The sequence below is a fragment of the Prinia subflava genome, chromosome 6 (assembly GCF_021018805.1).
Source record: "Prinia subflava isolate CZ2003 ecotype Zambia chromosome 6, Cam_Psub_1.2, whole genome shotgun sequence".
NCBI lineage: Eukaryota > Metazoa > Chordata > Aves > Passeriformes > Cisticolidae > Prinia > Prinia subflava.
Genome location: NC_086252.1, coordinates 38,881,580 through 38,905,227, shown reverse-complemented (window position 1 = coordinate 38,905,227; position 23,648 = coordinate 38,881,580). Strand labels below are relative to the sequence as shown.

The 23,648-nt window shown below is 42.8% G+C and overlaps 2 protein-coding genes and 1 long non-coding RNA gene across 13 annotated transcripts in view; 1 reads left to right on the top strand and 2 right to left on the bottom strand.

The window, feature by feature from the left end:
• Positions 1-8,394: 8,394 nt before the first annotated feature.
• On the bottom strand, positions 8,395-15,538 carry DAPL1 (death associated protein like 1). 2 transcript variants are annotated; one of them, XM_063401098.1, is made up of 4 exons: positions 15,339-15,538; positions 11,705-11,843; positions 10,115-10,178; positions 8,395-8,664 (listed from the first exon to the last, which is right to left on the bottom strand). In XM_063401098.1, exons 1-4 carry the CDS (start codon positions 15,382-15,384, stop codon positions 8,545-8,547), a joined length of 369 nt encoding a protein of 122 aa, XP_063257168.1. In that variant the 5' UTR covers positions 15,385-15,538; the 3' UTR covers positions 8,395-8,544. The 2 variants fall into 2 exon arrangements, with proteins under 2 accessions (XP_063257168.1, XP_063257169.1); XM_063401099.1 differs by having other exon boundaries at positions 11,756-11,843.
• A 38-nt stretch (positions 15,539-15,576) lies between these two features.
• Positions 15,577-22,284, top strand: LOC134552425 (uncharacterized). The gene is made up of 4 exons (XR_010080859.1): positions 15,577-15,592; positions 17,086-17,177; positions 18,635-18,811; positions 21,516-22,284. It is a non-coding gene; the product is annotated as an uncharacterized LOC134552425 (long non-coding RNA).
• A 298-nt stretch (positions 22,285-22,582) lies between these two features.
• PKP4 (plakophilin 4) overlaps positions 22,583-23,648 on the bottom strand; it is a 64,428-nt gene continuing 63,362 nt past the window's right edge. For 8 of the 10 annotated variants that reach the window (XM_063401081.1, XM_063401083.1, XM_063401087.1 and 5 more), the window contains one exon: positions 22,583-23,423. In XM_063401081.1, coding sequence (XP_063257151.1) covers positions 23,172-23,423 — 252 coding nt within the window. In that variant the 3' untranslated portion in view covers positions 22,583-23,171. The remainder of the gene's footprint in view (positions 23,424-23,648) is intronic. The other 2 variants (XM_063401082.1, XM_063401084.1) reach the window with 1 other exon arrangement.

Genomic DNA, 23,648 nt, shown 5'->3' with positions numbered 1-23,648 from the left:
AGTGTTCATTGTATTAATATATATGCTGGGGGCTAGAGAAATTAGAAATCAGACTTTCTTCCTTTTTCAGCTCAGTTTCAGTGTTGTTTATGTTAATTCAGGCTTCTCATCTAATCTACTGTTCCAATTCTTGGTTTTGGAGGGTGCCTTCAAGAAAGGTAATTTGTAAATTTTAGAGGCTTCCATTCAATGTAGATGCTTTTATCCCACCAGATTCATTCTCATGCAACATAATATTTTGGTAGAAAACCCTCAATTTACTGATTTTAAACCCACCTGGAGATGAAACACCATGCAGCTGCTCCCTCAAGCCCCTTTCTTCACCCTCACCCCAGTGGAATGCAGAGGAGAATCAAAGCAAAACTGGTGTGTTGAAATAATAACAGTTTAATAACTGAAAATAAAGTAAAATACAGCAATAATGGTAAATCATACAAAGGAAAAAACCAAGTGATGCACAGTGGAATTGCTCACCATGTGCTGAATGATGCCAGACCCCACCTTCCCAAACCTGGTAAGCCCTTCTGGGTACCTCCCCCAGTTTATAGACTGGGAATGAAATTCTGTGGTATGGAATATCCCTGTGGTCAGCTCGGGTCACCTGTCCCAGCCATGCTCCCTCCCAGTTTCCTTTATGAACCTCCTCACTGGCAGAGCATAGGACAAGAAAAAAGAAGTCCTATTCATGAGCTGTAAGCTTATTGGAACAGTGTATGCACTTCAACCAGCAGAAGCATGCAGCGTAGCCACTTCTGCCAGCCAAATTCCTTATTCCTTACAGCCCAGGTCTGCAAAGCATTAGGGCATTCTGCCACCTCCCCATCACCCCCTTTATTGTCCTTTTTATTCATTACAATTCAAGACATCAAGACCAATTATAGAAACAGCAGCTAGAATTTTGACATAATTGGAGGGCTCTTTGTAACATATTTACAAGTACCATCTACAGAAACCTCAAAAGACTTTACTGGAGAAGAGTTCAAATGCACACACACCAGGGACGAGAAACACATCCGCTACCTTTGGCTGGCACCTGTGAACAGCTTCAGCTAAATCAGTCTAAATTTGTCTTTTGACTTGTTTTTTAAGCCTTTTTTAAGGCTGAGATCCACAGAACAAACCAAATTACAAGTTTTCAATTTCAGCTATTTTCTAATAGATAACCTTACTTTTCATTATTTAATATTTCTTGATTGTAACATATAAAGAACAAACATTTCAGGCTTATGTAGCTTAAAAATAACTCAGTTTGCTCCAGCTCTTTAACTTTGAAAAAACATACAGAATATGAAAACTTTAAACTAGAAGGAATTTAAGAAAGTTATGATCAATGAAAATAGAAGGTTGGATTTAAATTTTCTTTTTTTTTAATATCAGTCTTCATTTTAGTGACTGTTCTATTTCAGTCTATGATAAATGCATATTTTGCAACTAAAGTGATATCTATTATATAAAAAGAATCATAACTTATGAAAAGTCTTTATCATTCCTTTATGTAACTATAACTTCTTAATTGCTCTCCAGAAGCCAGGCCCAAATACAACAGAAATACACTGGGTAATAGAGTCGGGCTCAGAAGCTTCATCCCTTGATATGTAACTGTTGACTGTGGGATGCTACATCCAGCTTTCTAACGTTGCCTGGCTCACAAAGCCAAGAATTTGTTCTGAAGTTCAGAACAAAGTTCAGAACATTCAGAAACAGACTGTGTAAGCATCTGCAAACTGAGAAAGTCATACTGAATGTACCCAATACCAATACAGTCTGCGTTCTTTCCTGTTCCTTGTGCTGCCTCACCTGTACCTGACTCCAGCTCGGAACCCAGAGACTGGAGGAGGAGTAGGGAGTCTGATACCACTTTTTGTCACCATGGAATTAGGCCCTTTGTATCTTCACAGCTTGTAGGCAGTCATGTCCCCCATGAAATACCAAATGATGTTTTCATAAACTTATCTGTTCTTTTTCTTTGAAACTTTTCCAGCAGATTAAAATGTACCTCCTTGGCAGAAAACAGCTGCGTTTCAGAGCAGCTCAGCTGACAGAGCAGCTCAGCTGGCAGAGCTAGAACAAGCTCTAGGCATACAGCAACCTCTTGTGGCAAATTCAGCACACGTGTAATAATTAACCTTTGAAACTGCATAAGCTATTCTTGATATGAATTATAAACCTCTATAAGATTATTTTAACAAACAACTGGAGAGTTGGAGAGTCCCTATTAGCTGGACACTCAGAAGTACTCAGACTTCAGAGCTGTAATAGTCCCTCTCTTCAATTCAGGAATGAATTAAACATTGGTAGCCCATTTTAAATGAAGTGTCAGACTGAAATTTCTGCTAATAATATAATCTAGAAGTTTTTCATTACAATTGAGCAAGAGTGGCATAATGGCCAGGAGTAGAATCTGTGGCCATGTATGACAAGAACCATAAACATACTATAAAAGTACACTTTCCTCCAGCCACCTGACCAGCTGCAAATACCTGTCCTGCTCAGGCTGAGGAGGAAAGGGCAGCAAGAAGGTGCAAGGAGGGAAGAGGAGGACAACATGTGGAAACAAGGGTCCTCAGCAACAGCAAGACTTTCGAAACCAAGAGGTGCCTTCCTGGGAACATGGTGTGGGAATTGCACACAACAGGAGCAATACAAGTACGGCAGATGACACTGATTAGGCCACTGAATTTATTTATTTTTAACATTGTAGGAATATAGTCTTCTATGCTGGAATTAAAGACGAACTCAAGAAATTATTTGGCTTATGTATGCACCACTTACCAGGACTTTTGGGGCTTATATGCCAAGCAGAGGTTAAGGTTACTGTGCCTGAAATGATTTGCAGACCTATGCATACCACTTAGAGAGGAACAGGCTGAACAAGTACATCCTGGAATGCACAAAGGCTTTAAACAACAGCTAATATTTGTTTATTAAAATTAAATCTTGTGCTATAGTTCTCTTTTATTGCAACTTCCCAGTCCTACCACGTGTAATTTCTTTGCCATTTCATCTGCTGCAGTTTCACACAAGACTCAGGAATCCCCTTGTCACAATTCAGGCCTTGGTCTGTGCACTGAGCAGCACACACTGCTGCACAGTCCCCAGTTCCCAAACAGCTCTGTCCAGCAGACCCAGCCTAGGAGCACCAAGTGCTTAAGGGCAGAGACTCTTCCTTGCCCCAGAGGAAACTCCTCCCCACAGAGAAGTCCAACAGAACATGTGTCTCAGGCTAATAAACAGCACATGTGACATTACCAAGCTGACAGACATTGAAGCAATCAACGTGTACTGAAATCTCTTTTCACAGCTTTCATTGTCCCTTGGCCTCCCATCTCTGTAAGGAGTTTTGCAGGCTACAGACAGTAACAACAGCATATTAACCAATATTGTGTCCTCCAATATGGTGAGGATCAGCAGCAGAAATACTTTCCTGGAATCATGTCCTTCTCACTGAATGCCTGCATTGTTTGAAATAGTCCATGAAAAGCCTGAAAACAGTCTTCCTGCAGGGGTTTGATTTTTCTCGCAAACCTACTGTATTTGTTCTTTATGTGCTGAATTTGGTGGCAATTCATATTTAAATAATGAAAGCAAAGTGTTAAGGCTTGAACTAAATAAAACAAACTCCTTGCAACTGAAGGCACAACAACCTCATCACAGTATCATCAATAATGGTGCAAACACAAACTGGACACCACCTGACAGAGCAGGACATGGAACAGAACACTCGCCAGGATTTCCTGCTCTGCAAGATTCACTTTATGGCAGAAGAAGAGATTGCACCTGCTCTACATTTAGCAAACCCATGAAACAGAGTTTTTCAAAACTAGACCTCCTAACTTCTTGTCTGGACCTGTTTTTACATGTGCAAGTTTTACCCAGGTAGTACCCGGAAGATTCTTTCCATTCCAGCCTGCTCTCTGGCAGGCCATTGGGCACTCCCACAGCAGCCTGCAGCAGTGCTGCAGCGTACACGGGAGCCCAGGTGCTGCTGCAGGGCACACCTGGATTTGTTGGGCTGGGGGCACGGATGCAGCTCAGCTCCATGGGCTGGGCCCGTGCTGCAGAACTCCAGTTTGCCCACAGACACGGTCCTGCCAGAGACTGGAGTCACTGCATGTACGCAGTTCATCTCTGAGGCACTGCACGTGCCACGTGTGCACTGCACACAGCAGGGCCTAGGGTTTTTTAACAGAACTGTTCCATCCTTAGCAATCACTGTGTGACTGCCTGATTCATGCCACAAAAGACATAAACCTCCCTTCTACACCAAGCACACCGCCCCTCCCTGAACGTACTGCTTTAAACAGTTGAATTCAACATTCAGCTTCATACAAAGTGATGTTCATAAAAGCCTGCAGAATCAGACCCTACAACTTTTCACTAGTTGTTGATTTTCATCAGAAACAAAAACATAAAGATTAGAATTCTAAAGATTTTATTGATACTCGTTGTATAGGGAGTATGTATTGGCCATCGATACATTAGAGTGCATTGTGCTATTTTTGGCTTTGAAAGCATGGATAGTCATTTGACACATGGACAGCTTTGGCTTAAGTCCTGTTTGTTCACTGACCGTCATAACAATATTCACTGCCATACAGCCAGCCTAGGGAATAGAAGCGTGCTAAAAAAGATACAAAAGCAAACTGTTTTCCAAATCCCATACCTACAACTTCAACACCCATAAAGTATCTTGTTGCTGTTGTCCAGGATAATACTGATAGTATTTCACAAGTAGCTATCAGACAGTTAATGAACCAGAGATAAAAAGCAGTTGTCTTCAAAGGAGAAGCAGTATTTTAATTTTTTATATTTATTCAAGGTGTAACCAAATTATTTATTGCATATGCTACTAATCACCCCCTCCTGTGATCATAATTTAATCTTTAATCAACACAAGGGTATTTACATTTGATGGATGGATGAAAAGATGCAGACATTAGCATTAAATGGCAACACTAACTCCAGGTAATTTCCCAGGAGCCCTTGATTTTAGAGGAAGTATCTCATATGTTTGCAATAGCTTTCCACTGCAGTCATGTGGAAAGCACACTCTAAGAAGAATCCTTATTGACAGTATAAACAACTTCTTGAGTATCACCTTTCACATTAAGCATGAATTTAAGTACACAATTTTAATGTACAATATCACCAGTCTGGTTATGCATGGAGCTGAAGCATATTTAAAACATGGGTAGGGTTGGGATAGATATAGTTGGGTTCCTCTCTTGAAAGAAACAACCGAAGAAAAAATTGGAGAGGCTGCAGAATGATCAATGGATCTACACATGGGAAAGCCACTCAGATTTCAATGTTTCATAGTACAAAAGACTTAAGCGCAAGAGACTCGAAATTTTGTGCCACCAAAAGGTGGGATTGCTGCTATAATGTTACCCTGGTTAAACCTGGTTTTGTTATATGCCTTTGGGACCACCATAATGTGGAGCTATTTAAACTCAAGGCAGATATTATTGAAACCAAAATAACTACATCTGCCACAGCCAAAGAGGATGAGAAAATTCAATCCCCACAAATTTTTGAAATTGGACCACATGATCAAAAATGCAGATCAGCAACAAATACTGTTTAATCCACCTTTGTTTCTTAAACAGATAGAACTAGTAATGCAGATTAATATTTCTACACTTACACCAATGTGGGCACCTTCTTAAGTGCTTCCCATACAGGCCAGTTAGCTTGGGTACATGGGCAAACCCCCACTTCTCCCAAAGGAACAAGAAGAGATGTGACTGGAAACACAGGGACTTGGGAGTTTTAACTTGTACAGATGCTGAAGTACCTATAAATAACCTAAGCACAACCACAAGTGATTTAAGCAAATTGCAACACCCTTTGTGGTCTCCTCTACCAGCATTAGAAGGTAATCAATGGCTCTTATGTGACACATTGCTTCAGTGGGAAAGAATCAAAGAGCAAGCTCATAGTTGATCCCAGAGGCACTTGGTACAACCCCAAGGAATGTTCTTTGCCTCTTAGCTACATCTGAACTCAGTTGTGAATACAATGAACAGCAGCAGCAGCAATTTTAAGAGAAGGTAAAGAAAGCACCTTCACCCCCTGAACTTCAAAAGGTAATTTGGAATAATGACTGAATTTGCAAAGGAATTCCAGCCTTGGTGGCATTTAGTCAGTTTTACCTACAATCCTAGCATCAACAGCACGGTCCTGGTATACTAATCCACATAGCACGGTGCCCATCACTCAGTCACTGCCCTAGGCCTGAGTCACAACTGGACCCGACCCCAGAGCACAGGACCTGGGCCCATGGGGAATGGCAAACCACCAGTGTCAGCACGTGCACTGTATGGGAACAGGGCTCCCCTGTGCACTAATACCAAAGCCCAGAATGGTGATTGTCATTCTCAAATCCATCCTGAGGAAGCTCATGAACCTGTACTGTTATATACTGGAAATGATGTGCTTATAGGAGAACACTGCGGCTTCATATTTGTATATAACCTTATTGTAGATAGAGATGATTACTCTAATGTTTGTGTTTGTAATTTCACCAAAATCAAGGGGTGGGATTTCAATTATTCGCTCCTGTCACATTATATCAGCTATTGCAATATAATTATATGCGGATTCCAGATCTGCTGCCCAGCCCTGTTGGGATGAATCTCAATTTAGTAAGAAAATTATTATTGCATGATGATCTGCAACAACTGCTGAAACAAGCCCAGAAGAATGGATAAAATACTTTGATTACTGTCCATCATGATGTGGAAAGCACACAAGGGTTGGAACAAGTGAATTGAGAGCACATGGTGGGACACTTTTCAGACAGTCCCTTACCATCACTAAAGGGAGTTTAGATGAGATGTTTTAAATGTTTTACCTTGTTGTTCTCCTAATACTAACACTATTATGTTTTGTCTTAATTATAGCACTATGTATTTGCATTTGGGAAATCATGAAGCAATTGACTTTGGTCCTGTGATTTCTTTCATGAAAATATGTGATGGTTCCAAAGTGAGACTTATGATACGTATAAGAAGAATCATAAGTATGGGAGTGGGGAATTGATGAATAACAAGAGCAAAGTTCCAAATAAGACTGAGAACAAAGCAGTTAAGCAATGGGAGCAACTGCCACAGAAACACTGAAAATAGAAAATTGATGTCCTAGGTCCTTGAAGGGAAGGACCCTTCTTATTCAGGACCTTTTATGATGGGTCAACAGATGCCCAGGTCTGACTGTTTCTGTGGTGAGAACTTGCCCTTGCCATGAACTTTCCTCATTGTATCATAATTATAATAGTAAAAGCTGCATCCCTAGCTCAGCCCCCACTGCCCACAAACACATACCATGACTTCTTGGGACACTATTCCCTGAGCCTGAAACAGAGAGGAGAAGCTAATAGCAACTTAACCATGGCGTGGAGCAAGATCTGCTTGGCCTGAGACTGCTTCCTACAGGTGTGCCCGCTTTGGTCTGTCTTCATGCTAGCTCTGATGATTCAGCACCCCTTTCTGCACACAGCTGTAAATAAATCAAAAATCTCCACTTTGTGTGGGATCAATTTCTTGCACACTTTGAGGGTGAAAGAGCCAGTTTTGGGACAATATTCTGCAATCGCTACCTTCAAAAAAATAGTCACAGCAGAACTAAATTCTGAGTCAGTGGAGCTCCACAACCAACTCACAGGACTGCATTATCCTCTGGATCTCTCTATTGTCCCCTGCTGTCACTGCAAGCAGGTCATGGCTCAAGGACATTGCCTGGACTGGGATTTACTCTTGTTCCTCCCCATTTTTAAGCTTGACCCTTCATGACCCTACTACCACCAGTCACTGCTGAGTCTCAGACACCATTCTACCAACTCCAAACTCCAGCCATGGCATTCTTGCACCTTGGCTCCTCCCTGCTACCTGCCCTCCTATGCCAAGGGTTCAGCTCCATGTCAGGTACTTTCTTCATTTATTCACTCCAGCCCCAGAAAGGTTCAATGGACTCTTTCCACTTAGTTCTTCCTGCTTGCTGGATCTCTGCAGAGGAGCTGGGGTTTTTTAGAGAAAGCAATGCAAGCAAAAAATCCTTCTTTCATTGCACTGGAATCCTTCCCAGGACTTTGTGAATTGCTTATCGTGCAGTAAGCCTCAGGCATGCACTCAGCATGGAAAACCTCAGGCTCAATTGAAAAAAGCCCCATGTCTTTCAGTCATGACCTGCTTTCTTAGAATCAAGTCCACATCAGCTTTGCTAGCATTAAACTAAAAAAAAACAAACCAAAACAACAGGACTGACCGTTTCCATTCCTTCACTCAAAACTCAAACAGTAAGTGAAACTTGGACTTTTTGGCAATGAGTAATTACTACATACCAGTAACACCAGGTTAGACAGAAGCCATGATATTGTAATAAATCCTGAGTACATTTAGTAACTCTTCTTATATTTTATTGTCAGTAACAGAAACACAGCAAGATACAAGGCACACAGCTTTTGAGCACTTCACCATAGTGTGCTAAGTGCTATATAGAATAGAAACTCACTTTTAAGTAAACATGAGTATTTAAATGATTATCTTAACATTTCCGTGGCTGTTGAATAATGTAAATTCTTTTAGGCAGTATGAACTTCTCCAGGGTAGGCTGTGGCTTTTGGTGAGCCACTTGTAATGCTGCTGCATGGATTTTGTGGCTCATCTGTAACATTAAAGGGGGGAGAAAAAAAGTTGTGATAGAATACAGATTTTCCACTATTCTCTTTTTAAATTTCATCCCATTAAAGGAGTTTAAAAGGAGCAGTAAAGCCTAAACCCATGAAAAGTTCAAGTGAGCAATATACAGAACTCATGGTAACTCAGTATATTTAGTTATAATTTCTGTTTTCAAAGTGATATTAGTCTGATTACCTTTAGAGATTTTTTTTTTTTAGTAGTTCATAGAATGAGCTTCCAAGATAAGGAAAATACAGCAAATAATCAGTATCCAGAGTTCACAGTAAGTTGAATTAAATTCTTATTTTCCCAGGTTCAAAATCATCATTATTACAGTAGCTAATTATCACATTCTAAAGTAGCGAGGAAGCTTCATATACAAGATTCCAACAGGAAACCAACAGGAGAAGGAAATGGTGGGTCAGAACAGAGATGAGGACAGGTGGAAGAGAAAGAGGATGAATTGTATCTGTTCTTTAAAAAGTCTAAGCAAAAATTCAAGATTTACAGGCTAAAGCTATAAACATAACTGTTGATAAAAGGCTTGTGTTGAAATTATGCAACTGATGTTTTACTGAGCTCTAGGTATGAGGAACTCTTGTATGCTTCAGAGTCTGAAGATTGCAAGTGTGTAACAAAGAGATGACAACTGTCAGATCTTTGGATTACCATGCAAACCAAGGAGCTGCTTGTGAAATCAGCTGTTCCAAAGGGCAGCAACAGCCCAGACACAGGGCAGAAGCATGTGATAAACAGAAGGGTCCATTAGCAGCTGTGGGATACAAGATTTTACTCCCTTAGTATTTTAAGGGAGAGGTTAAAAGGAGCTTGACGAGTGATGTCAGGCCTCAGATGAAACAGCAAGGTATGGAGCAGCAGTGGGACACGCTGTGCCTGCTGTCTTGGGGATCACTCAGAGCAGGACACTGGATCTCCATCCTGTGTGCCCTGCACCTGCCAGTGGTGCCACCCACCTCCCCCAGGTAGCTCTGTATTTCTGCGGGACCCTTGCAGAAGTCGCAGTGATTTCCACGGTGGGATAAAGCACTGGAGACAAGGTTTTGCTCTGCACTGGAGTCCCAGCTGGGCCAGACGCGTAGATGCCACTGGTAGTTCTTGCCTGTACTTCACCAAAGCTAATGCACCAGGCCACCCCTCCCTGTCCGGCTGTGCTCCTCTGTGCAGGTGTGCACAGCTGCCCAGGGCACTTTGCAGTACCTGGGGTTGCACTCAGAGCAAGGAGGGAAGGCCAGGCACTTTTGAGCCACCTAGCAGCTCAGCCACACAACCACTACAGAAACAGGCTACCCCAAGAACATTTAGTGGCAGATGAAACACCTCCAACTGCCAGACACTAGTTAAAGGAAAGTTCACTTTTAACTTTGTTTCATGTTTAGATTTATGAAGAAACCCTGATTTTTTTCTTCCAGACTTACTTTGTTCAGTGCTTCTGCTACCAAGACACCCATGTTCTGAGGTTTTGCAAAACTGACAATAGCACTGTAAAGCAGAAGAAAAAAGTATTTAGCATTTCCATCTCACAGAAACACTTGAGCACTTGTCCCTTTCATTTTCCAGACTTAATACAAAATATTTTGCAATATAAATTTAGGGATTGGAGCTAAATCTTTCCAACACATTGAAAACTATATAATATCAAAAAAGGCACGCTGTTTCAGAATGGAACAACAGAAAATCTGTGTGACAGGCTGTTTTATTCAGATATACAAAAAACTATATGAAATATCCTTGAATACCTCAAAATGGATATTTTTTCCTCAGAAGCTGGGCATTTTTATCCTTATCTACAAAAATTTTCTTGATTCCAACCTAGACCCATGAAAAAAAAATCACCCTCTGCTTTTGGAGAGTGTTTCCTTTCACAGCAACTATTTGTCAAGAAAGAACTTTTTTCCCACAAGATTATCCCATTACCTTCTCCATATTCCAATGAATAACACCATGTTACCAATATTCCACAAATAAACAAATCTGTGGGCATTAAATAATTTACTTCAACAACAGGAAGAACTTCAGGTGGCATATTCTTCTGATACTACCATTATATCCACTGACACATCTGTAGCTTAAAATGGAGTAGGGAAAAATAATTATAAACCCCAAATACCATAAATGTGACTCTTGAGAGAGCTTTAGTTAAGTTAATGATTCTGTGGATCAGGCAAGACATTTCCTACTGACATTTCAATTTAGCAATAGACAGTTTGCTACACTGACAAATATAAGTTATTTAAGATCTGTTTATACCATTAGGTACCTATGACTATGGAAAAGACATCTGCAAAATTACACCCAGATAACAGGCAACAAGTGAAAATAAAAAGCTTCTAATCGCAGAAGAAAACAATAAAAAGTTAAAAACTTCAGGAACACCACAGGTCATTCAAATTTTACTGTCATATCCTTATATTGGTTAACTTTTTTAAAGTGACATTTAGGAAAAGTGCGTGTATTTAGGAAAAACTGTTCAGTCTTTGAAAAAGCTACAAGAAAATACTTGTTTTAATGACCACATCAACTGGTCGCTGTTACTTTATTCAAAATAGAAGCATGCCTTCATTTTTGGGGCAAAACAGCTTGTTTAACCTTATAAAGCAGCAAACAGCAAAAGCCAAATTAGATCTTAGATTGAAATAGGGGGTATAACCTATACAGGAGATAAGACTCTTCTTGGGGGCAGTTGATGTGGGTTTAATTTCCTTTAGAATGTGGACAGCCTAAGGTTCATTCCTACTTCACTGGAAACTGTTTGACCCTTCCTTTATTAGGCACAGGTATGTAATACATTGTTTTAATTTCTGTTCCATAAAACATGACAATAGAGATGAGATTCAGCCTTTGCCTTTCATTGCAAGGCACTGTCCTTGGGTTTTGAAGTTGTTGGGTTTTGGTGTTTTTAAATCGATACTTATTTCAGTATCAGTATTATTTTATCTATAAATTGCACAATTTAAGAATTAAACTTTTGTAGAAGAAGCGTTTTCTTTGTTTTCAAAGATTATTACCTATGAACTGGAACTACAGGGCAGGGGTGAACAGGCTCTGCATTGTAATACCTTGACTTTTCTTTTCCTGAAGGTTTAGCATTTTTCTCAACAGGTCCATTTTCTTGCTTTTTAGATATTCTCATGCCTCCAGCTTTAACTGCAAGAAGAAAGTGAAATGTAAGTAAAAATACCTACAGAATTACATGCCACATTAGGTACACAAGAAGAGAATCCCAGATAACCATTAACCAGAAATGATCTTTCAGTATTTAGCTCCCTACTTTACTTGTACACATACATACACAGGAATAGCCAAAGAGGTGCAGCAAAGGCTTCAAAATTCTGTGTCATGGCAGACTCAAATCAACTTCCAGATACCATAAATCAAGAAATCAGAGTGGTTTCAGGCACTGCTAACTATAATAAACCTTAACACCTTACTATGTTAATATGCATTCTTCCCCAGAAACTATTACATCTCTAATTTGTATTTTAAAAACAAAAAAGAAAAACAAACCACCATCTGAACACTTTCAAGTTTTTGAACAATGTAAAACAAACCACCATTTGAACACTTTCAAGTTTTTGAACAATGTGACTAACAGCAAAAGGGTTTCATGATTAGTTCAGGGTATTCCAGAATAAATCTAATAATGCAGATAAGAACCAGATGTATACTCATCTTGTACTCGTCTTCCAATTGTTTAATTATATTTTATTAACATATCTGCCAATCACAAAACCAATTAACACTAATTAAGCTACAGGCGACCTAACAATCACAATTTAGGTTCTGAGACATGTCTGAAAATTGAACAAAGTATACATAAAGTTATCTAAAATAGTCTATTGAAAGAAATACTTTCTCCTTCTTCAGGAGAGCATTTTAAGTTTTAAAACTGAGTAAGACAGAACAACTTCAGTGTTCTTTTCTCATCCTATTGAACAAGTTGCTTCACCTCTTAGCAAGACTCCTATTCTGATTGTGAACAATCAAGGCTAGGGTTTAAATTTGGGAGTGGGAGAGAATAGGGAATGGGAAAAGGTTTCTTGAGGGCGGGAGAGAATAGGGAATGGGAAAAGGGTTCTAGAATTACTCAACTGGCATGAGAAATGCATTCGTATCCATCTGTAACTAACACCCATTTTCTACCAAATCTGACTCCTGACCTCGTATTTCCTGGTTGCAGGTTTAATTTTAGAAACAAAAATAATTCTCCCTCTGTAATGTCCAAAGCAGCACTATTATATCAGAGTTATGCTATAGCTAGGCTTGGCTTTTCTTCTCTTTTTAAAATGACATACATACAGTTGATTATACTGCTGCGTAAGCAGCAAATTCTTTGCCCAGCCATCTTACAGCTGCAAATACACTGGAGATCTAGACTAAGCCTAATCCTTGTGGCAGCCTAACTGCAAAATTAAAAGTATCAGAAATGGAATTTACAACTGTTTGTCTCCAAGTATCTATCAGTAAAGAGAATTGAGATTCTAAATATCCTCAGCTCACAAGGTGTGAAACTTGTCTTGGAGGCGTCCTCAAACTAGAATAAAAAAGTATGTAAAAAACCCCAAAACAAAACAAAACCCAAACCAAATATCAACAACAAACCAGACCACACAAAAAAAGCCCTGGCAACTTTCAAGATCTCAGAGATCTTCTTGACATCATGTCTCTTCATATAAGTTCATCCAGAACACCAACGCAGGTTATCCCAAGTGTTGTCCCACAGATTGTCAGGCTCTTGTCTTTTTAGGAACCAGTCAAACAACAAACAGGAAAACCACTAAAATTTTGGAATTAGGTAACAAAAAGGTAACTGAACCTAGACACGCAACTTTTGGTTTGGGACCTTCCCTCATGTGCAGGACTGGCAATTTCCAGATACAAGCATTATTTTTAGTTTTAATTTAGCAGGGCAAGGAGATCCAGACCGAGGCAGACATCTTACACTATGAGGTTTTACACAAAGCATAAGAGGAGCTAGGCAAGGAGGAGAGAGATACTGAAACGTGGACAATCTGGAATTGTGTCTACTACCAATAGACTCACAAAACAACATTATCTATAATGATTAAAAATAACCCATCTTCCTGTCTATCTCTACACTGACTTGAAACTAGCCACTAGGAACAGCTGTCCCACCTGCTAACACATCCATGGTGGGAGAAGAGTTAAACACAGATGCATCTGGGATGCACCACAGAGCTCTTTTGTAATTTGCTTTCCAAAGCAATAGAGAGGTATATCAAACTTTTAATGCAGAGTTAAATTTTTTATTTTTATTAAGTGACCTGTTAGCCATGTAATCTAACAGTTAAGTGACAAAATCTTTACTAATTTACATTTTAAAAACACTATGTATTTTTAAAATAAAACAAGGAAGTAAGGAGGCACATTCCCTTTTATGCGCCTCTCTCTGAAAAAAAATCCAACAACAACAAACTCAAAGAGGAAAACAGCACAAAATCAAACCCAAGTGAAAACAAAGACAGCTCGGCTGAATACTGGTCAGAGTAAAGGTGCCCACCAAACCTTTGGTCACTAACTACACAGTTGAAACCCCTTACTCGGCCACCTCCACCCCTCGCCCAAACTGGCCACCACTGCAGTCACGCATAAGCTTCACCACGACTTACTTGCAGACTTGCAAGCCTACAAGTTGCAGTTGATGATCATGCAAGTTCAGCAAGACCAGTACCTGCTCCAGGTCACTGACTGCAGTGGTTTAAAGCTCTTTCAGGCACAGCTCAACTGTCCCTGCCACACACAAAAATCCAGAAATGGACTAGAGACAAGCTGAAAAAGATTGTTTACATCCCAAATTCATGTAAAAGCATGCTAAAAAAACCTCCAAACCAAAAATATTTTCAAGAAAACAGAACAGTTCTTAGACGTACAGGGAGACACACAAGTATGTGCTCCTCAGGCATTAACTGCCTCTAATAAACCGAGAGAAAGCCCCAAGTGGTTTAAAGCCTTGTAGTGACGGTTCCTCAAGTTTCAAAGGCTGAGCCTGCAGTGGCTGTCCTTGCAGTGACTATCCCCCAGCTCCAAAGGCTGAGCCTGCAGCACCTCTGCGTGTGCCCCAGAACAGGCGGGACACAGCCCACGCACTGCGTGTTTGAGAGACAGCTCCGTACAGCTCCTGGGAGGGCCCAGGAGCTGCTCACACGGTACACGCTCCTCCAACAAACACAGGCGCTACTACACTCGCTACTACATCCTTAAAATCCCGGTACTACATCCTTTCAGCCTCCACACAGGCAGAGCGGCGGCTGGAACCGCAGGCTCGAAGGCTTCCCTCAAAGAGAGATCTATCGGGGCGGGGAGTGCTTGGTGGAGGGGAAGTAAATTCTTCATGTTACTACAGGAGGCGAGGGATACGACTGTAACCTTAAACACAGGTATTTCATTAAACATGGACACCCCTTTCTCTCACTATCCCTCAATAACGCGTTCCCTATCACCGAGCGCACCCGCCATGGGGCGGCTGCGGGACCCACAGGGACGAGCGGGCCGCGCACCACGGACCCGCCTCCACCACTGCCGGTCCCACATGACCGCTCCTCTCCGCGGAGGAGCTGCCTCTGTGTGGGATGGAGCGGCGGGAGAGCCCCTCACACCGCGCCGAGCAGCCCCGGCCCCTACCTGCGGGAAGGCGCCGGCCCGGCGGGACACCACTCCTCAGCGCCATGGCGGGACCGGGAGCACCGGGAACCAAGCGGGGCGGGGCAGGGCAGGGCAGGACCGCGGAACCCCGCAGGAAACTCCGCACCGACCCGAGCGGCTGCGCCTTGTACGGTTCGGAGCGGCCTGGGTGGGGCGGGGCGGAGTCGTGAGAGCGGGGAGCGGCGTGAGGGGCGGTACGGAGTCGATAGGGAGAGGCGGGGAGCCGTGAGAGGGTTGGCGTGAGGGCGGTGTGAGGGGCGGTGGGCGGTGGGCGGTGGGCGGTGTGAGGGGAGGTGAGCTGTGTGAGGGGCTGTGGGCGGTGTGAGGGGCGGTGTGAGGGGCTGTGAGCGGTGTGAGGGGCGGTGTGAGGGGTGGTGAGCTATGTGAGGGGCGATGGGCGGTGTGAGGGGCGGTGTGAGGGGCTGTGGGCGGTGTGAGGGGCGGTGTGAGGGGCGATGGGCGGTGTGAGGGGCGGTGTGAGGGGCGATGGGCGGTTTGAGGGGCGATGGGCGGTTTGAGGGGCGATGGGCGGTGTGAGGGGCGGTGTGAGGGGCGGTGTGAGGGGCGGTGTGAGGGGAGGTGAGCTGTGTGAGGGGCGGTGTGAGGGGCGGTGTGAGGGGCGGTGTGAGGGGCTGTGGGCGGTGTGAGGGGCGGTGTGAAGGGAGGTGAGCTGTGTGAGGGGCGGTGTGAGGGGCGGTGTGAGGGGCTGTGGGCGGTGTGAGGGGCGGTGTGAAGGGCGGTGTGAAGGGAGGTGAGCTGTGTGAGGGGCGGTGTGAGGGGCGGTGTGAGGGGCTGTGGGCGGTGTGAGGGGCGGTGTGAGGGGCGGTGTGAGGGGAGGTGAGCTGTGTGAGGGGCGGTGTGAGGGGCGGTGTGAGGGGCTGTGGGCGGTGTGAGGGGCGGTGTGAAGGGCGGTGTGAAGGGAGGTGTGAAGGGCGGTGTGAGGGGCGATGGGCGGTGTGAGGGGCGGTGTGAAGGGAGATGTGAGGGGCGGTGTGAAGGGAGATGTGAGGGGCGGTGTGAGGGGCTGTGGGCGGTGTGAGGGGAGGTGCGCGGCGTGAGGGCGGTGTGAGGGGCGGTGTGAGGGGCGGTGTGAGGGGCGATGGGCAGTGTGAGGGGCGGTGTGAGGGGCGGTGTGAGGGGCGGTGTGAAGGGCGGTGTGAAGGGCGGTGTGAGGGGCGATGGGCGGTGTGAGGGGCGGTGTGAAGGGAGATGTGAGGGGCGGTGTGAAGGGAGATGTGAGGGGCGGTGTGAGGGGCTGTGGGCGGTGTGAGGGGCGGTGTGAAGGGAGGTGTGAGGGGCGATGGGCGGTCTGAGGGGCGATGGGCGGTGTGAGGGGCGGTCTGAGGGGCTGTGGGCGGTGTGAGGGGCGGTGTGAAGGGAGGTGTGAGGGGAGGTGCGCGGCGTGAGGGCGGTGTGAAGGCGGGGAGCGGTGTGAGGGGCGGGGACTTTTAAAAACTGCTAAAGATTCAAAGAACTTGATTTAGGGAGGTAAATCTTACCCTCTTCAATCAATAGTATCTGCTTGAAACAAGCAAAAAATTGTCATTCACGTGCCCTCTTTAAAAAAATCCATGACCTGAACAAATATTGATGTTTTACACAACGTAGTAGAAATAACTGGAAGTAGATACAACTAATCTGGAATTACTTACTGTATAAACACCTCAACTATTTCATTTTCAGTATTTAAAAAGACAAAAAATAATTAAGGATTTATCTTTTATAGTTTACCATCTATGTTGTCAACTCTGCTGCGTATGAAGAATCGTCATCACGAAAGCGGTCGGGTTTTGAACCTGCCAGCGGCTGTAACATTTGGTATTTCCGCGCTGGGACCGCCGGGCCCGTAGGAGGCTGTGGAAGGCGATGGGCAGCGGGAGGCAGGGGCGGATGCTGGGGCGTTGTTCCCGCGCTCCGAGGGCTCTGTGTGTGTGTGAGCCCCGGGCAGTGAGAGCGGACGGCAGCGCCGGAGCCCTGCCCTGCCGCGCTTCCCTGCGCCGCGGCCGGCGCTCGGCGGCTGCAGCGGGCACGGCCTCACGGTGCCCCTCAGCGAGGGCGGCCCTGCGGTACTGCCAGCGCTGGCTCGGGCTCGTCTGCAGACAGCTGCTGGAACCGCAACGCCTGGTGTCAAAAACATCTTCCTAGATTGCTGCAGACAGGATCTGCTTTGCTGTGCTAAATCATTTCATCACAAAAATTAGCTCTTTTAGGGATTCTGGAAGCAAAATGAAAGAGAAGATAAAATTCTTAATCTTGTGATTTATTTGGAATTGTCTTATTATTGGATCTCAATAATTTAAAAAAGGAGAGAGGGAATGTGAAAATATGATGTGCTTAAGTGGAATCTGAAGAAGGGGGAAATTAAGTTTAAAAAATGGAAGAGAAAATAGACTAAGAAACCCCTAGATATTTATAGCACAACAACCTCCTTATGGATGACTACTGCTGGGTTGGATCTTTAAAGCAGAAAGAATGAAAGGACATCCAGTCTGACTAGATCTCTCTGATATTTAATTCTGTATGCATGAGGCAGGAAATAATTTTGAAAGGCAGCAATTTCCTCCCTAGAAGAGGAACTTACTTTGCAAATATTGAAGTCGATATTGCTACATGTCTCTGCCCGTGAGCACTTAGCCTGAAGTGGATGATAGCAATTTTGATTTGGGTAGTAAATTCTTTCAGGTAAAATGATCTGCAGGAGAGACAACAAAAGAACCCTACTCTGAAGTACTTGGCCAGTAGTAAAGGGGTTTGATATTTGTGTTATTCTGCCTCAGCAGAAAAATACTGATTTTTCAATTTATTTATCCGAGCTGTTTGTTACTGCACACATTGGAGAGGTGAAGTTTCATTACTTACCACATAAGGCAGTCATGTAGTGCAGCTTTGGTGTGCTGCTTAAAGCATTAATAATGATGAGGTTTAGTGCCAGTGTATGTCTGTTCTAGGATTCTTGGGACAAGCATGGGAACTTTGTTTAAATAAGAAATTGTAAGTTCATGTTGACTTCCTACCATATTAAATATAATATCCCATTTCTTTCTTTATTTTTCTTCCACCCTCTTTCTTTCATTTTCTCTGTCACTTGTTATATCTTTAAACCAGAAGCTGTTGTAAATTGAAACAGTATTTGCATAGTACTTGTAGGAGCACCTTATTCTTGACAGGCAGCCCTTGGCACTACCTCAACACTGCCACAGCGCCAGCTTAGGTTTGTAAATTTGATTTTATTTAATGATTTCATTTATTTAGATGTTTTTTCTGTTTTCATTTAGACTTTTTAGCTGTTGGAAATTATTAGACTGATTTGTCTGGGTGAGAAGAATCAGCAGGAGAATAATCCTTCTGTGGCCATGGGATAGTGCAGTTGAAATCTCTTGCTTTTCCTGCCATTCTCAGTCCTATTTTCTGATCAAATATCAGACTTCAGAGATGATCATCTGATGCTGGGGGTAGGTTCATTTTAATGATAGTAATTTATGAATGACTGAATTAAAAATTAGTTTATATTGTAATGGTTCTATGTATTTTCAGGATGTGTTTTTCTCCATAAGAGAGGCAGATGTGGGAAAGCCTGGGGGGAGACAGAATTTTAATTGTGATAAAGAGACAATAGTAATAGAAAATTTTCTTGAGTGGTGCTCTCAGCATTCTGGAACTCTTCCTATTTCCTGGCAATTTCTCCTTTATAATCTCTGTTCTATGGGCAGGTTATTAGCTGATTGCAAAGTTTGAAAAGTCACTTGGCAGGAACAAAAATCCCTGTGTTCCCAAGCAGACTGCCTGTTCTAATCCAGCTAACAGCTATTAGCATAATTGTACACCAGACATAGTCCACATCTAAAATAAGCAGTTAGCACGCAGACGTATGGAATACCTTCCTCATGTGTCATATTTTAAATCAGATCTCTGTGTTGTTAAAATCTGTTGCTCATGACTGCAGTATTTTCCCTTCCCTGTCCTATTTCCAGTATTGCTTGTTTTCAAATGTCAGAATTACTAAATTGTGGTCACTGATATAAACTGATCCTTGTTTTATATCTGGCAACTGAATGGTGAAATACTGCTGCTGTTTTCTTCAGCTCAGTGGCAGGTAGGCAATGCCTTTTTCAGATGAGTCAATACAGCTGTTTTAGATCCCCTAGGAGCCCAATAGAGACAAGAGATGTTCTGAGGATTGTATATAGCTTATTTTTTAATACATGCTTTAATTTTCCCCACCCTTGGTTTTATTTTGTGTTTTATAGTAGTTCAGCACAAAGTTAATAATCTTACAGAGATCATTTGTGTTAAGTTTCTGAAGCAAGGGCAAGTGAAGGCAGCCATATTTTCAGAGGGGTTTGTATTAATATAATTGTTCACTAGTGCACATAAGTGTACTTGTGTGTATTTGACAAAATCTGGAGGGTAAGTCTGGCCTCATGTCTGTAAAGCTTGCCTGTTTCTTGTAGGAAACCTGACAAGTTCAGGTGCTGGTTCTGCTCTGGATGCCAGTTATTTCTCAGACTACAGGAGAAAAGGAAGTCTCCAGGCTGGAAGGTGCTGGACGGCAAAGGGCAACACCATTAAGCAGAGGAACTTTACTGACTAATTTTAATTATAGATTTTTTTTTTTCACAGAAGGACTGAAAAGATATACCTTTGTCATCACATGTTTTATCCACCTAAGTGCCCCTGTTTAAAAAATTATTGCTGGGCAGTGGAATAAGTGAGTGAATTCTAATGAATTAGGTTGCAACACACTGAAACAGAGGCCTTTGGAATTTTGTCCTAACGGAGATCAGTTTCTTCTCAGAGTGCGATTGCTTTTTGCCAGTGAATAGGCAGATAGTTCATTCCACAATCTTTCTGACTTTGAGCTAGCTGAAAATTACTCCTTCTCTTATTCTTTTACACATAACTCATATAATTTGAACAGATTGGAAGGTGATGTTTCATACAATACAATGGCGTGTATAAAGGTAATTGCTAACATCTGGGATGCCCTGAAGCAGTAAGGAGATGTGGAGGCTGGTGCCATTGACATCCTCTAGTGCTGGTCAGGGACCCAGCTGACCCTGACAAGCTGATCCAGCCCTTTGGGTGTCTGAAGAAATGCCACTGCTGCAGCCTCCCAAAGGCTTTGTTTAATACAGCACTATCCATTTCTCCTGGTGTGACAATGAGCATACTGTGATGCACACAGTCTTCAGTGACATGGACCATACAAACAGTTAAGGCAACAGTTATCCCTTATCTGTGGAATGTAGTTAAAAAAATAGAGTGAAACTGAAAAAGAAAATTGAGGAATTAATCACATTGATGCAAGCTATAGAGGGGGATGTGAGGACAAGTATCAGAACAGGAATACTTACTGGAGTTTTAAAAGGAGAATGCAACAGTTTCTTCAGAGATACCATCATGCATACCTGCCCCTTCCATTGCTGAGCATGTGTCATATTGAGCTTTTGGTTGTCTTTCTATGTTCAAAGCATTTCTTTCTGCTCAAACCACAAGAAAAGTCAATTCAACTCCTACACATTATTTAAAGATACGGGGAGTGCTACCCCAAAATGAGGGCAGGCACGTTACCGTGGACAGCTGAAGTGTTGCTCATAGCCCTTGCAAACACAGCCCAGGACTCAGCATGGCAGCGTTCCCTGGGCAGGTGTGCTAGTGAATGGCAAAAACAGAAAGTTCTTGCTCCTGTGGTTAGTCTACAAAGTGGGTTTAAAAGAATAAGATAGGTGTGGCAGCAGAATAACCAGCCAGGCCAGGACAGCTGCCTGCCCAAACACTCACAGGCCACTTGTGCACAGGGCACCATCCTGCCATGGGAAGAAACAAGGTCAGCCTTCCTCTTGGCCTAATTATGATGTAATTATCAACTCTACTCTGAAGTAAAATGCCATAAACCAAGAAACCAAGCCAAATAAATATTACACTTTTTTTCAATAGGGTAAAAACCTTAATAAGAGCAAAAAGGAAAATCATTATTCTTGGAAAAAGCATGCATTTTAAACTAGTGAATGTCCTATAAGTTGTATGCATCTCAATACAAAATATTTAGAATCTCTAATGAAGTAGTGATGTCTTTGGATAACAGAACTCGCAAATATCACTTTGATGCTAAATGTAAGCAAATGAAGAACCTTGCTGCCGATTTCTGCCTTCCAGGCCGATGGTCGCTTCTCTCCCGGCCATGGCAGTGTTTGCAGAGGTTTCCACGAGGGGCCAGCACCGAGTCCTTCCCTCACCTGACAGCCACAGACAAACCCCTGCACTCTGTGATGGGAAATGACCGACTGAGGCACATCTCAGGGACAGCGTTCCCCAGTGCCTGCTGTTGTTGACAGCTGCTGGAATCTACTTGTAGCTACAAAGTCATGTTTGCCTTGTTTTTCCGAAAGTTTATTCATGTCTATGTTACCTTTTGTGAGCAGAATGCATGCTTGAGTACTGTCCTTGGCCGAGATGGATTCTCTTCAGTCTATTTGCTCTGATAGAAAAACTCATCAGCCTTTTTCCCAGTGTTCTCAAGCCTTCTTCAGGATACTGGAAATCCTGAAAACCCAAGGAAAATGCAGTGATGTGGAGCAATAATGGTGGTTATAGATAAGGTAGAGGTAACAGACCTACAGCATAGGAGGGTTTGTGATTTAGTTACTTAAAAGAATCAAACATTTTTATTGGAAAGAAATCCAAGCAGAATGTAGTCAGAATGGAGACTATCATTTCTAGGACAGCAAGGTGACTTCAGTTTCCTTGAGAGCAAGAGGAGGGGTAGAGGAGTGATAGAAAGAAAACAGACCAGAGCAGAGTTTTGAAGTATCTTGGATTACCAATACCAAAAGTGAAATCACAAGTCTGAGGAATCATGGTAGGAAGGAGGTGGATTTAGCACTTTGGGCTGCCAGCCTGACACATTCAGGATGTTTCCACTGGAGAGAGCTGGGAAAATGGCCCAAATGTTTTGATATGTTTAACCTGCTTAAGAACGTGCAATTAGACTTCATTTCATGGTATTTGTTTCTGAATATCACACAGAAAATAAGAAAAGAATGAACAGGGAACAGGTTTCCATGGATGAGACTTCCATATTTATTGTTATTCCATGTGCATAGAAAATGGCAGTGAAGTTCCTTATGAAATAGGCAGGGAATGGGAGAGATATGGATATACTGGACTGGACTTTGTGCTTCAAAATTACACTATTCATTTTTAAAGTTTGGGCTCCTTTCCTCTTGGAATTCATAACACTTTCTTGGTTTTGGTTGGGTTTTTTGGGGGGCATGATGCTTCAAATTCCTTTTTCAACGACACACTGCATTACAAATGGATGGCACTTGAGACCAGTGGCATTTCCATATTTACACCAACAAAGAAATTTACATGACGCAGTAGCATACAATCCTGACATTCAGTAATAGCAATAAAACAAGGGCAGCCATTGGATTTTTTCTGTACAAACTATCAGAACAAGACTTTTATTCACATAGAAAAAAATCAGTTTTAATTTGCTCTGACCTACACACTTTCCAAATTCATCATACTCAATTCTCAAACCTTTCATCACATCGCCCACACCCTCACCAGACTACAGGAGCTACAAGTAATGATACCTAACACCTAAGCAGAGCAAAACCATCCCTGCCAGCTTTTTCTCCTGACAATTCCTCACTCAAAAAAAAAAAAAAAAGAAAAAAAAAAAAAAATCAATCATCCCTTTTCCTTCTTTTTTTTCACTTTCACATTTCTTATCCAAAACAACATAGGGCCATTGCAGTCCTTCTCAAGCCAGACAAGAAGCACGCTGGGTTTTCCTCTCTGGTGCTACACCCAGGAGTCAGGAGAGCCTGGGTACTGTTCTGCTCGGTAAGAAGATCGTCTGGTGGAATAAAAGTCTACATAATTGGTGGTTGATTTCAGTCCATACGGTGCTGTGTAATCTGAAGTGGCAGGAAAGTGAACCCGATCATCAAAGTAAGGGTCCTCGTAGCTGTGTGGGGACTGCAGGTACAACCGGTAGGCATCGTAGTTTTTCCTGGTGGTATCTTCTTGGCTGTAGTACAATTGCTGATGCTGCTGGTAAAATGATAGCAGAATAAACTTTCAAAAATATAACAGAGAAAATATTTTTCCCGAGTGCAGCTCTACCCATGGCAGTAAGGCAGGTTTTAAACCTCCATGAAATGTACCCATGGAAATGGAGAAAATGCCCGAGTCCGCTGCGTGTCTCCTTCACATCACTCGAAGGGAGTAGCTCCAAAGGGCACAGCTTTAGAGCCCAAAGTACACAACATGGCCACA

Bases quoted from the DNA above. Each gene is read 5' to 3' on its own strand.
- DAPL1 (XM_063401098.1), bottom strand. From the start codon at position 15,384: ATGGCGCTGAGGAGTGGTGTCCCGCCGGGCCGGCGCCTTCCCGCAG. The intron at 10,179-11,704 runs GTAATAATCTTT...TCTGCTTTACAG, and splicing joins CCTGTAGTTCCAGTTCATAG to TGCTATTGTCAGTTTTGCAA. The intron at 8,665-10,114 runs GTAAGTCTGGAA...TTAATGTTACAG, and splicing joins TAGCAGAAGCACTGAACAAA to ATGAGCCACAAAATCCATGC.